This window comes from Notechis scutatus, chromosome 2, assembly GCF_049901735.1.
Source record: "Notechis scutatus isolate UNSWTSFEM ecotype Mainland chromosome 2, rNotScu1.2, whole genome shotgun sequence".
Classification (NCBI taxonomy): Eukaryota; Metazoa; Chordata; class Lepidosauria; order Squamata; family Elapidae; genus Notechis; species Notechis scutatus.
In genome coordinates, this window is record NC_142010.1 from 102,246,642 (window position 1) to 102,261,049 (window position 14,408).

General features: G+C 41.8%; 1 protein-coding gene across 2 annotated transcripts in view; it reads right to left on the bottom strand.

The window, feature by feature from the left end:
- Positions 1–1,991: 1,991 nt before the first annotated feature.
- The window catches only part of NOTCH3 (notch receptor 3), an 87,384-nt gene continuing 74,967 nt past the window's right edge, over positions 1,992–14,408 (bottom strand). The window contains exons 28-34 of one of the 2 annotated variants that reach the window (XM_026676957.2): positions 10,662–10,878; positions 9,905–9,989; positions 9,444–9,606; positions 6,545–6,849; positions 5,918–6,065; positions 5,067–5,164; positions 1,992–4,602 (exon numbers count right to left, since the gene is read on the bottom strand). In XM_026676957.2, coding sequence (XP_026532742.2) covers positions 3,355–4,602; positions 5,067–5,164; positions 5,918–6,065; positions 6,545–6,849; positions 9,444–9,606; positions 9,905–9,989; positions 10,662–10,878 — 2,264 coding nt within the window. In that variant the 3' untranslated portion in view covers positions 1,992–3,354. Of the gene's footprint in view, positions 4,603–5,066; positions 5,165–5,917; positions 6,066–6,544; positions 6,850–9,443; positions 9,607–9,850; positions 9,990–10,661; positions 10,879–14,408 lie in introns of both variants that reach the window. The other variant, XM_026676956.2, reaches the window with a different exon arrangement.

The following is a 14,408-nucleotide window of genomic DNA, read 5'->3' on the forward strand; positions in this document are numbered from 1 at the left end:
CTTCTCCAACCAATAATGCAAGACTTATTTTGGCAGGCATTTTGTCAGCAATAAGAAAGCCTTCATCTTAATGCTTTCAGCCAGAGGTATGGCAATTAGGCAACTTACGCCTTATTTTCTTGACAAAAGTGTGAAAGCCCATTCACTATTTTGTCTGAGGCAGAGATGGAATTAAAATACTTCATATTAAAAAAAATGTAATTCACTGGGAAACACAAAGTAGCAGTTATGTGATCAGTTTCCTACGTGATCAGATCCCCTTGCTTCATGGGTGAAGATTACACCAACCTCTGAGGTACATCAATTATTGAGCATATTTTCTTTGCTATCATCTTTCTGTACTTTCTTCCAAGGTTACACCCCCTAAATTAACTGTAGAACTCTGAAAACTGCCATGTATTAATCCCAGAGCAGACTTTTATTTTTATATCCCTAGATAGAACCAATGGTTTTTTAACCCCGTGGGGACTCACATTCTAAATATAGAGCTGTGGTGAAAATGAAATTCTGCACAAGGAGGGGCTTTCTATCAGGGAAAATTTCAAAATATCCCCATGGAAGTGAATAGACTATGATAATATGATACAAGGCTTCTATATTCTGCTGATTTACAACTCAAAGCAATGTAGAATGTTTGTAAAATCTAATTGATTTTTCAATTTCAATTTCAAAATAAAATCTTGAGAATTTCTTAAACTTGTGAAATGTTCAGCTTGGCGGACTGGCGGAGGTAGGGAGGGGAGGGGATGGTTTTAGATACACACATGCTTACTTGCCACTTCTGCAGCCTGTTTCTGAATGGGCTGCGGCCCAGCACAGGTTTGCAACCTGGGAGTTGGGGACCCTTGCTTTAGAAGAGTTAAATGGCTGTCTTGTTTGCAGACATTTAATCTGTGCAGAGGGAAAAAAATGGGGGAGAAAGCACGAAAGCTGGTGGACAGTAATTTCAGCAAGTACATGGCTCATGTTTAAACATCTGTAGAGATTCTCAAGTCATCCAGGTCATGGTTGTCCCAAATGTGCTTTTTCAGGAGGCAACTGGACTTTCTTGTTTTTTCTTTTGGAGATGTTTCACTTCTTATCCAAGAAGCTTCTTCAGCTCTGACAGGATGGTGGGGGATCATGTTTAAACGACTGACTCCACAATGAACCACACCACTACACTATTTAGGTTGCAAATAAAATTGTCGTATTTTGTCTTTTTAACAGTACAATTACCAGAACATGCATTGTGCTGCCACTGATTTTCTGCATTAGATTCATATAAAAGTTTAATCTTTGTAAATTTCAAACAAAAAGCTTCTTTTTGAAGTAATGAACCTTTTTCTTAAAAATAGATATGTATTGTTCATTTGTAAATTGTATGATATAGGATATACTGAGTCCAAGGAGTCAGGCAATGAAATATCTAAGTGAATGTTTTCGGTCAAAAAATAAAGAATAATATTTTATTAGAAATATTTTGTCTTGCAGCAGCAAATTTGCTTTTCAAATATTCTGTACATCTTCTCTTTTTATTTAAGTTGTGTGTTCCTTGATTTCTTGAAGAGATTTTTCTGATGGAAACTCGACCAATACTACTTGTTTTATCTCTGTGAAGAAGCCCTGGATATCCTCCACAGCTGCAACACAGGGAAAAAAGCCCCAAACATGTCTAACCATACCTCCCCACGATCACCATGCAAGCCTAATGCAAAGCATAATAGATATGTACTATATTTTAGTGGCAGAAAATGAATATCAAAAAAAACTGTTGGGAAGGAAAAGTTCAAAACATTCTAATTTAAATTATGCAGGCTATCTAAGTGCTTCAGTCTTTGCAAACTCCCACAATGGAATACTGACTCAAGAGTTGGAATATTCTTTTAAAGTTTTTGTCCAAAGGTTATGTTCATACTGAACCAGTCAGATAATAGCCATAGGGGAGTCTTGTAGTGGAACTGTTGTTAGTATCCTGAATTGTACTCGGATGGAAAGAAAACAAGGCAATGTTTTTGTTAGTGGAACATTTTTACATTCTTTAATGTATTGTTACACAGTCTAAATAAACAATGAAAAATAAATGACACAAAGGAAGGGAAGGCAGTTTCCTTATTAGCTATGTTTATTATGCCACGGTTTAAGCCGTTCTGTACAGAAAGCACCCAGCTGCTTTAAAGCTACTTGTTTTACACTGGATTTATAAAAAAAAGTTTTAAAATGAGCTAGAAATGGTCCTATGGTGGCGGGGGGGCAACTGGCAGAGCCATTCCCCCACTATGCTACATAGCATGGAAAGGGAGAAGGAAGCAGAAAGCTGTGTTCACCCAGGGGAACAAGATCCTGTCTGCCACTGCTCCCATCAGCAATATTTACAGCCAGGAATAACTGGAATGTACAGGGTACAAGGAGGTAGGGTATACAAAGCAAAATAGATAGCAGGCTGCTGGGCCAAAAGTCTTCATGAGAAACGAAAGTATTTTATACTAACTTAGTACCTTTTATGCCAAAGTGAAGCTCTTGTATCTGTGATTGCCTCAAGATCCTATAGTACCACAGGGGCAAAACAAGTGTCATCGATGAAAAGATACCATTGGTCAAAGACAGCCTTAGATAAGATCCAGGGGCAACAAAAGAGGGTCAGGTATAAAAATACAGAGTGGCTCAAAATACTCTGGCGACTAGAAAGTCACCAGGACTATTGCTAGCATTAGGAGAAACAACTCAGGAGGTGGAGGGGGATTGGAAGATGGGGAGTGCAGCAGAATTTAAGATGAATAAATTAACCTGGAATGTGACGAAGTGCCGAGTTTGAGGACAGGGCTGGGGGGCGGGATTAATTCCCTGTGTGACAGAGGCAAGTTTGTGATTCGATCCTCTGGACGGCAATGCCAATGAGCTAATGCTGCGTACCCAGTACACAAATACCATGAGCAGAGTCCCATCCCAACATGGTGGGAGGGGAGGTGGCTGCTCAGCCCAAGAGACAAAACCATCCCAAGGAAGAACAATGGCACACAACAGGATCTAATACCGAATACATTGTAAAAAAAGAGAGAGAGAGAGTTAAATGCAAGGTTTATACAAAAAGATCTCTTGTAAAAAAAAAAAAAAAACTTCCCCAAAACCTAGTTGATGAGACAACATGGGAGGGGAAGAAAGGGCCGGCCTGAGTTCCATGGCAGTGTGGGAATGATGAGGCCGTCCTTTCCTCTCCTCGATCAGGCATTTTTTTAAAAAAACTTTTTACACTTTAGTTTTTTTCTTATAAAAACACAATTGTGGGGCAATGAGAACCCCCCAAGGCTGGCACAGGCCCCAATGGGGGCCACAGAGGGACCTAGGCCTCTGGGATGTGTTTCACAAACAAGTGCCTCATGCAAACACCTGCATTTTAGCGGAGGACTCTGCCGAAGGAAGCTGGGTGTGGCTTGGCCCTAATACAGTCGGGCTGGGTGTGGATTCAGACCAGTCAGACAAGGAATGTGGTGAGGGGCTACTCCATTGCTCCGGGGACTCTGGCGAAGGAGTCAGATAGGGGTGCTCACTGGGAGGGTGAAGGAAGTGCTTGGGTGTTGCGTCCTGCCCCTGTGTATAACTGTGCTGCGATGGTGGGGTTGGATAATCCTCTACCCCTGCTGCCTTTAGGTATGGTGGGGGCCCTCCGCGTGGTGGGGCAACCTGACCCTGGCCCTCTTGGGGTGAGACAGGTTGGTTACTGCGCACAGCAGCTGCTGGTGGAGGCATTGGCTGGGGAGCTTCCTTGGCCTGGGTTGGAGCTGGGTTGGGCAAGCCCTGAGAGCTGTGCCCCATGGCCATGTGGTTAGGCAGAAGCAATCCTGGTGGGAAAGCTTGGCCAGACTGGTGCAGGTTGGGATGGGAAGCAGCAGGGTGGACTACCCCTATGATGGGCTGGCACTGTGAAGTGGGGACACGGGCACGCCACTCAAAAGGCATGGCCACGGGGCCCACCATGCCCAGACTGAGCCCCATGCGGCCAGGTGGCACAGAGAGGCGGTTCATGGAAAGCAGAGTGCCATCCCCTAGGTCGCTAAGGCGTGCCAAGCTGACAGCAAAGGGTGGGTCCATCATGCCATGGACCATGGGGGTAGAGGGCACCGACAGCGAGGCATTGGCGGTGTGAAAGACCCCAGGTGAGGCAGGGTTAGGCACATAGGGAGAGTCTAATGAGTCGACCGGAGACAGGGTGACCGAGCTCTCTAGGAGAGAGCCTTGACACTCCAAATTGAGCTTCTTGGCACGCGCCTTGGCCTCTTTGCTCTCCCGTGCCAGGCTGGCACTGCTTCCTGCTGTCACATTCTTTGTGCTGGGCCGACGGCTCTTCTTGCCCTGTGGAGTGGGCTTCAGGCTAGGTAAGAAGCTATTGGGAGGGCACATGAGAGGGGAGAGAGAGTGACCAGCAGGCAGGACTCCCTGTGGGCTACGCACAGTGTTGTAGTCATCCAAAAGTCGAACAATATCATGGTGCAAGCGCTCCTGAGCCACATCACGTGGCAATCGATCCATATGGTCAGTGATCTCATGGTTGGCAAAGTGATCCAGTAGAATTTTGGCTGCCTCATAACTGCCCTCCCGAGCTGCTAGAAACAGTGGTGTTTCCTCCTGTTGCAGAGAAAGGCAAATTCATGACCACATTCGACAAACAGTTTGACATTCTCAGAGCACCAGAATTCCCCACTAAATATGGCCAACAGTCCCCGAAGGCCTTGTTAAAATGGCTGATTTAAATTAATACCAGTGAGTGACTTTACAAATCACTCTCTCTTCAATACTCCCATATGCATTCAAGGCAGCTCATTCTAAAGGAAATCACCAGGTTAAATGGGAAGATGTTTTCAAGTGTGTCATTTAGGATGCAACAAGTATAAACTAAAATTATTATTTTTCAGTCCAAAATGGAAGAGAGGGGAAAAGGGGGTGGACATCAATCCACCTGGTACAAAAGCCTAAGCCCCACTTTCTCACTAGAAAAGACGGAAGCTAATCCTTTCTTGTTAGCTCCATCTTTGGTGACCGTTATGTCAAAGGCATAATGTGATTTTTAAAAAGGCAACTGGAGAACTCACCTTAGTGTCCTGCATGTCCTTGTTGGCCCCGTTCTTTAGCAGAGCAATTGTAGCCTCTATATTATTGACAGCTGCTGCCCAGTGCAGGGCTGATTTTCCTGATAGAAGTGATATCAAGAGAATACATTTGTCACTTGCTGATGATCCTTAGATTTTTCTAAAAGCCTTCTAATACACCTCTTTTCCTAAATTTTAAGGAATTATCTTTCTTCAATCATGCCAGATTGTCATCTTCCATATTGCCCATTAAAACTGAGCTTTGTATAAATTAAGAGGCATTGTGTTTTGTGCTCTTAATATGAGCTAATATGAGGATAACAGAAAAATCTTCCAGTAAATCAGCTGATCTGTAGCCAAGAAAAGTCTTAAGTAAAAACTTGAAAAACTATGGACTATTTGCTGCAGGGGGGAAATTAATAAATTTATTTATAAAAGACTGGAAGGATACATCTACTGGCAGAATCCTGCACATATCAAGCCCTCTCCCTAATTAATAACTACAAGTCATCTTCATGACCAAAATATTTTATTTTTTTATCACATATTCTAATCTCTCCCACTCCCAGCTGTCTGCATAGCTTCTGCAGCAGTAACTTTCATCAACTTAAAAAAAAAAGCTAAGGAAGAGAATAGTAGCCAGGCTGGAGAGTAAGTATGAGGAAAAAAATACACTGAATTATGAGCATCTTTACTAATCAATCTGGGACCATCTTGTAAAATGAGTTATGAAGCACTTAACTAAGAATATAGAGTGAATGTAGTAGAAATCAATAGAACATAGTCAAGTTAAGTAACTTGTCCCAAACCTAGCCAAGCTGAGACCAAGCCAATTCATTTTGCAAACTACATACCCAATTCGTCCACGGCATTGACATCAGCATGACAGGCGATCAATTCTTCCACCATGCCTTCAACAGCTAACCTTGCTGCCAGGATCAGTGCAGTTGAACCATCTCCCATTCGAGCATCTAAATCTGTAGATCGATTCCGGATCAGGATCTAACAAGAGTGTCAGGTGGAAGAAGAGCAAACTATATGTCATTCAACGTAGTAAAGTAATACCATCTACATTACAATATTTAAGTCAGTTACCATTTGGTTATTAGGAAAGCTAGGGATGACTTTGTGGAGTATCTCAGAGGTTAACAGATTGATGGCACATGAACTAGATTGTAACATTCAGTTGATTTCACATTAAAACAAAAGAGACACTGTGATTTTGTGCTCTTAATATCCGCTAATATGGGATTAAGTATTTTTTTATCAGGGCAACCTGGTCTACCCAAATGGGATGGAGAATACTGCTTCCATTTTCGCCTTTCAGCCCCAATCCAGGAGCCTTCGCAGGCAGTCGCTTTCGCAACAAACTATTTTTTCTTTCTTACTTTATTTTTTTGTCAGTAAATATAAATTTAACTCAGAGCTAATATGAGGAAGTAGAAAGGCTCCATTGGCTCATTCATAGAGTGAAGGCTCACCTGGAAGACTCCTTGGGCATCAGCAGTCACAGCAGCATGAAGTGGGGTACGTCCTGTGTTATCTTGAGCATTGGTATCGGCACCAGCATCGAGCAAGCGTTTGGCAGCATCAGCCCGGGCATACCTAGCCGCCAAATGTAGCGCAGTCTCCCCTGTGCGGTCTGTTTGGGCACTCAAGTTAGCCCCCTGGCAGATGAGGTCTGAGATGATGTTGGCAGAGGAGTCATCTGCTTCCTCTTCCTCAGCCAGATCGGTCTCCATGCCACCACCGCAAAAGGAGGCCAACATAAGTGGGGTAAAACCATCTGTACAGACAACACAATAAAAGATTACTTTAACATAGTTTGTTCTTCATTGAACTAATGTAACAATCATTTATTAAACCTGTATGCCAATCATCTCTCAATGACTCACAACCCTCATACAAAGAAATTACAATAAAATGGGGTTTTGAGCTTCCCCAAAGATGGACCGATGACCGCGACTGTGCGCGGCGGCTTTGGTCCATGCTTCGGTGTCGGAGAGCCCCGACTGACCAGATTTGGGGCAGAAGCCGCCTCGTAGGGGCAGCGGAGGAAGGGGAGACCGTCAGCTGGGTAGAGGGGAGTCGCAAATCCCCTCCCCAGCATGGCAATTGCTCCCTCCCGAAGACACCTGAAGTGGTGGTCTAAAATGGCCACCCTGAAGGGGAAGATTAGACTGGAATAAGTTTGTGCAGGAGAAAGAGAAAGAAGCGAACAGCAGGAGGAATGCAACGATATAATTAAATGGAAGGTACCCACAGGATTAACATTTGAAATAATTTTAAAGAAAGGACTTAAGGCAGCGAGTAGAAAAAGAAAAAAAAGGTGTGAATTGCTTTTGACAGCGGCTGGGCTTTGAACCAAGAAAGGTAGAAGCTAGAGAAGGAATCATCTAATCAATTGGGATAAGTATATTTTGATTCTATATAGGCACTAATAAAGCTGAACTATAAATTGTTAAAGAGAAAATTTAATGTCAATTGGATTTGACCTCTTTTTGGGAAGATTGTGGTTTAAAAAGCTCTGAATAATTGGGAAGAAAACAGAAAAGGGGGTGTAGACTTGTCAGAACAAAGAGTGCCACCTGAGTTAAATCTAACTTGTTTTTCCTTTAAAAGACTCTGTTTCTTAAAATTGTAAGGAAATTTGATACAATAAAACAAGAACTTTGAAAAATTGAAACAAAGAAAGAAACAGGAAGATTCTGCCCTTGGATTAATTGTTGATTCTGATATGGATTTGGCATTGGATTAGCTGAGGAATAAAACTTGAGAGGAAGAAAATAAAAGCTGACTGTTGGAAATTAACTTTAAAGAAACTATTTGGATCAAACTGCAAATTAGAAAGCGATAAAATGGTGATATCTCTTCTGGCATTAAAAATGGAACTTAGAAACACCAAAGAAGTATTACACGAACGAGGTGAAATGCTGGGCTTTGCTTCAAAATTCATTGAAAATGCGATCGCAGAGTGTGAAGAACAAAGACAAAAGACAGAAGAGGAGGTGAGCAAATCATAGAACGGGCCATCTTTAATTACCATCGAGAACAAAGAACTCTGGAAAGAAAGAGGAAAAGAGTTGGAAATAAATATTGGAGATCTGGGAAACTGAATAAAGAGGGAAATATCCGGAAAATTAAAAAAGGGGAAATGAATCAGCAGAAATTCGAAGGGCGGAAGGAAGTTATAAATAGAGAGGGGGATAAAAACTGGAGTGAAAGAATAAAGGGGAAAATACAAAGGGAAAGAACGCATAAGAAACAGGACTTGGAAACGAAGAAATATGGGAACTGTTAAAAAAATGGGAAAAATTGTTTAATTAGACATAGAGATAATGGCTGATTGATATTTGGAGAGGGGATTCTGCAAGGTGCTGGGGGGGGTAACATAAATAAATTTGTAGTTGCGAAATGGGGACATTGATTGATAAGATGGAAAATAGAACTGTTATTTTTTGATAATGCAATGCTCTTTTCCTTTATGTATAGAGATAATTGTAACAAATAATGGAATATGTTTATTAAATATATTGAAATACTTTTAGGATTGGAATGCTGATTTTTTTTTTGCTTAAATATGAATGAATAATTAATGGAATGTGTGTATTAAATATACTGAAATAAATGAAATGATATAGGAGCAGAGCTGAAATAGAATTAACATCAGGGTTTAGGATTAAATGAGCAGATTAATATGTCCTTTTTTCTGAAATTATAGATAAACCTTATGAAATTAAAAATGGGAAACCATGCAGAATCTGATTTATATATGTTATGTAGTTTTAAATGGGATTATTAATATTTATAGGTAATAAAATGTTAAACATTTAATGGGATTCAAAAGGGGAGATAATTAATCAATATGTAACTTAGAGGTGGCGCACTTAAACTGATATGTTAGGGGGAGAAACCAATTTATAGAAGGAATGTTATTAATCAGAATTTAAGAGGAAATATACAAATGTGACAATTAAAGGTACTTATGTATAATAATTATGAAGTTAATATATGTGGATTAAATAATGAGATAAGCATTTGGAATAATATAATAAAATAGAAAATGTATAAAAGCATCGTTAAGATAGGAAATTGAATACAAAAATTGAATATGTAATTATGGTCATATTTGTATGTATATGTGAAACCTGTAATCATGCTGTCCACTAAAAAGAGATGTTAAAATGTGGAAAACTGAATAAAACTTGTTTTTTAAAAAAAAGAAATTACAATAAAATGGTGTTTTTTTAAAAAAAAAGAGAGAACAATATACGCTAAAATTAAGAAAAGGTCGTGAATTGAGAAATCCTGGACTGATCAAATGTTGCCTATAAAGACATTATGTGTACAGTGTCCGTCTACCAAGCTGTTTTGTGTTACCTGGCCCGCGGACATTGACATCCATGCAGTCAGTGTCAAATTCGCCCTGGGGTGGTGTCAGGGCCATAGATGGAGGCATGCGAATATCTGCTGCCACCAAGTGGTGCTGTGTCCATTGCCGGCAGTCCACTGGGTCTTCGCAGTCTAGGGCTGGGTCTTCCACCTGGCGATGAAGAACAAAAGCCCCAACGTTTATCACAGAGAGTCATACTTCCTCTATGGATTCTGCATTGTATAGTATACATCATGGACTGATTACAATGCCCTTTTGGGGAAACACAGAACAAGTTAGGCCACCAGCAGCTTGGCAGAGAACTGTGCATATAACATTGCCCAGACTTGAAAACCAGAAAGGGGAAGAAAAGGAGAAGAGGCAATGGAATAGTTCGGAATATGAGCTGGAATACCTTTGCAGCTCCGGTTCTCAAGTCAGCCAAAGTCTCACAATGAGCAGGCAATACCTTAAGACGCTTGGCCTCTGGGCATTCGGCTTCCAGCCAGTCTTCCGAGCTGTCTGGTATCAGGCTCTCCCCTTTGCCAATATTCCTGAAAGAGGGAAAACGTATGCAGTGAGATGAGAAGCCAGAGCATAGCAGGCAATGGAATCGTACCTCTGGCTATATGCCAAACATCCACCTGCAGGCACATAACGTGTGTCCAGCTCCCTTTTTTGCCATGATTTTAAATGTTTTGATCCGCTGTTATTTTTTTATGATGGATGATTTTAATGTTTTTAATGTTGTACGCTGCCCACTGGATATGAGATGGGCAGCAAATACATTTAATTAACTAATTAATTGATGAGAAAGGGCTAGCATCAAGTAAAATCAAAGACATCCAACTACCCTTTACAGCACAGGCAACATACTACAGCTACAGCTACAGCAAATTCATACAATGGCCGCAAGCAGTAAAGAGTATCCTATGCAGGTTCGTATTTAGGTAGAAGAGGGATGGAATTCTTCTCCATTAGCCCACTGGGTTTCTAGGCTTATCGTAGGAAAATAAAAATCTCTTCCTTAATAGTTTACATAGCAGGAAGGGGACAGGTTTTGCCACATTAACTCTTGTCACTTAGCAAGACATTAACATGATTTCACAGTGAATGTCCCTGAGGCTTCAAACCCCCCCCGCCTTTTTCTTTTTCTTTAACAAGCCTCTGAAGCAAAGATTTGAGACTGTTGCTCGATAGCTCTGGAATGAATAAGGGCCTCTTACTTCATGCCCAGGGCATCCTGACCCACAGGCTCACGCCGGTTCTTGTTGCTACTCTCTTTCTTCAGACTGAAACCTTCAGGAAACCAGAGAGTGCTGTGTTCTCTTTTACGCCGGGCCACCAGCACACCCAGGACCAGGATCACGAGGAGAATGAGGGCTGCTACTACCACCAAGGGCAATAACTTGAATGGGTCTGTGCCGACTGTATCTCTTGTACCTGAGGAAGCAATACATCTGTCAGCTGGTGCTCCATTCAAAATCCAAGAAAGAAATACTTAGACTCTTTTAATTAGAGAAAAGATATCTTTTACTGGAAGTCAAGTGGTAGCAACAAGAGAATTCTGAATCTGAGGAAATAGGCATGTAAATCACATATACAAAGTGATGGCAATGTTCCCACTCCCAATAGTTCGAATGGTTCTTCCAATTAAAAGTTGTGAATGTCATCATGTGGACATCTTCAGGTGGTGATGAGGCTTCTGTCCGTTGACCTTGGCATAGTTTGATAAAGGTTTGCAGTTGCGCAGAGAAGAGAGAACTAAGCAAGAAATAGAAACCTAAGCAAGAATGTGCTCTACCCCTCCTCAGTTTATACAGTACTAGTTTGTAACACCTCCAGCTCACTTCCCATACTTTTCTCCCCTCTTCCCCCCATTACTTATGACAGCCGAAAGATGCGAAGCAAAGGAAGAAAATCTTGAAGGCTGACATTCGGCCCTCCTAGAAAAAAGACGTTAGTCCTATAAAAGAGAGAAATATAAAAGGTACTAATTAATAACCAGGTAACATAAAATAGACACATTTCTAGGGTTTATCAGGATATTTAGTACGAAATGCTTTGACCAGCATAGGGGCTCTCACATCTTTTTCATTGACCCACTCAGCTTGGGAAGAAGGGAAATGTTTCCAAGCAACTAAATATTGGAGTCGACCCCTCCATTTGCAAGAATCCAGAATTTCTCTAACTTCAAAATGTTGTTCGCCTTCAATCAGCAATGGTACAGGAGGATCAGTCTGGGTTGGTCCCAGATCGGAAGTATGTTCAGGTTTTAACAAACTAACGTGGAAAACCGGGTGAATTCGTCGAAGAGTTTTTGGCAATTTCAATTGGACTGCCACAGGGTTTACAATTCGTTCAATTGAGAAAGGACCAACATACTTAGGACCAAGTTTCTTTGACTTTTGAGTGGTTTGTAGATATCTGGTGGATAAAAAAACTTTGTCGCCCACTTGATATGTTTTTTGTGGAGTTCTCTTTTTGTCTGCAAACTTCTTATGAGCTTGATATGCATCATCTAATGCTTTACGATTGACTGGCCAATTAAGCTGGAGCTGTGTTATCCATTCATCTAATGACTGAATATTAGGCCTCTCACGAGGAAGTTCAAGTATGGGTACAAAATCTTGTCCCGATGCCACCTTGAATGGGGTAAATCCAGTACTACTATGTACAGAATTGTTATATGCCACTTCAGCAAATGGCAATAGGTCGGCCCAATTATCTTGCTGATAATTTATGTAACATCTAAGGTATTGCTCCAATACCGCGTTAGTCCTCTCACAGGCCCCATTGGTTTGGGGATGGTGGGCGGAGCTTAAGCCCTGGGCGGAGCCCAATAACTTCAGGAACTCCCTCCAAAAGTTTGAGGTAAATTGGACACCCCTGTCAGAGATTATGCGTTCAGGAACCCCATGTAATCTATAGACATGCAAAATAAACAGTTTAGCCAACGTTTTTGCAGATGGAATCTTCGAACAAGGTATGAAATGTACTTGCTTGGAAAACAAATCAGTTACCACCCAAATAACCATGTTTCCCCCGCTTTCGGGTAATTTCACTATAAAGTCCATAGAGATTTCCTTCCATGGAGCCGTTGGTCTAGCCACATTTTGTAACAACCCTGCTGGCTTACCAGGAGGTCTCTTGGCATGATGCACAAATAGAACAGCTAGCCACATAAGTTTCAATGTCCTTCTTCAAAGTAGGCCACCAGAATTGCCGCTTAACCAAGTGTAAGGTTTTCACGAATCCAAAGTGACCAGCCGCTTTAGAATCATGAGCTTGTTGTAATATTTGGCTCCTCAGTTTCTCTGGCACATACAACTTGGTTCCCACCCAGGCCAATCCATCTCTAACTGTACAGTTATTCGAATGAGCCAGGAACCAATCGTCAAGTTTTAGAGCATCTTTTAATTGTGCCGTCAAATCATTCGATAGATCCACTTCCTTCTTCTTCTTTTGGGCTCTAGTAACTACTGGAGTGGCCAACTGTTTGGTTGGGACAATCGGCTGTACTACTTCTTGGCGAGCACTATTATATTGAGGTAGTCTAGATAGAGCATCCGCATGAAGTTCCTCCCCCTGGAATATACTTCAATGAGAAATTAAACCGCTTAAAGTACTGTGCCCAGCGAACTTGTTTGGGGGACAGCTTCCGAGGCGTTTTTAAGGCCTCCAAATTCTTATGATCAGTCGACACCTCAAACAGGTGTTTTGCTCCTTCCAAGAAATGTCTCCAAGTCAGTAGGGCCCAGCGAACTTCAAAAGCTTCTTTTTCCCAGATGGCCCACCTTCTTTTGGTTTCAGATAATTTACGGGAGGTATATGCACATGGTTGTAAAATCCCTTTCTCACTAATTTGCAGTAACACCGTTCCAACTGCCACATCACTCGCATCAGCTTGGATCACAAAAGGAGCATCCATGTCCGGGTGCTTTAGCACTGGTTCAGCAGCAAACAGTCATTTCAGCTTTTCAAAGGCCACTTGACATTCCATGGACCACTCCAATGGTTTACTAGGCTTTGGTTTCGCCTCTCCTTTAGTTTTTAGGAGGTTTGTGATAGGCAGTGCTAACTTTGCAAAAGCCGGGATAAATTGTCGGTAAAAATTGGCGAATCCCAAGAAACTCTGAAGTTGTTTTCTGGTGCGGGGGGGGGCATTCCAACACGGCACGCACTTTCCCTGGATCCATTTCTATGCCTTCATGTGAGATGCGATACCCCAAATAGTCAATTTTCTCCTGATGGAACTCACATTTGGACAATTTAGCATACAACTTAGCGACTCGGAGTTTCTCTAAAACTGACCACACTAGTTTCACATGTTCATCCCAAGTCTCTGTGTAGATAAGGATATCATCAAGGTAAACCAAAAACCCCTTGTATAAATGTTCATGTAACACCTGATTGATCATCTGCATGAATACTGCTGGGGCCCCCTGTAGGCCAAATGGGAGAACGTTGAATTGGAAACAACCCATCGGGCAGTTAAAAGCGGTTTTCCATTCATCCCCTTCCTTAATTCGAACCCGGTAGTATGCTTCTCTCAAGTCGAGATTCATAAAAATTTTCCCCTTGGCCAGCATGTCCTTCATCAGGGGGAGGGGGTACACGTTTTCCACGGAAATTACGTTCAGGTTTCTATAAACACATAAGCGAAGGGAGCCATCTTTCTTTTCATGGAACAATACTGGGGTCTAGCGGGCTGGATGAAACCCCGTTCCAAATTCTTATCAATAAACAATCGCAGCTCTTCTAATTCCCGCGGTGTCATCGAGTACAGCTTCGGTTTCGGGAGTTTCACCCCGGGTAAAATTTCAATGCTACAATCTGTTGAACGATGAGGGGGAAGCTCATCTGAGGCCTTCTCACTGAATACTTCCTTTAAGTCCCAATATTCCTCCGGAATTTTCTCCTCCCCTTTCAGTTCCTCAGTACCCGTGGAGGCTAACTCAATAGGATTCTGG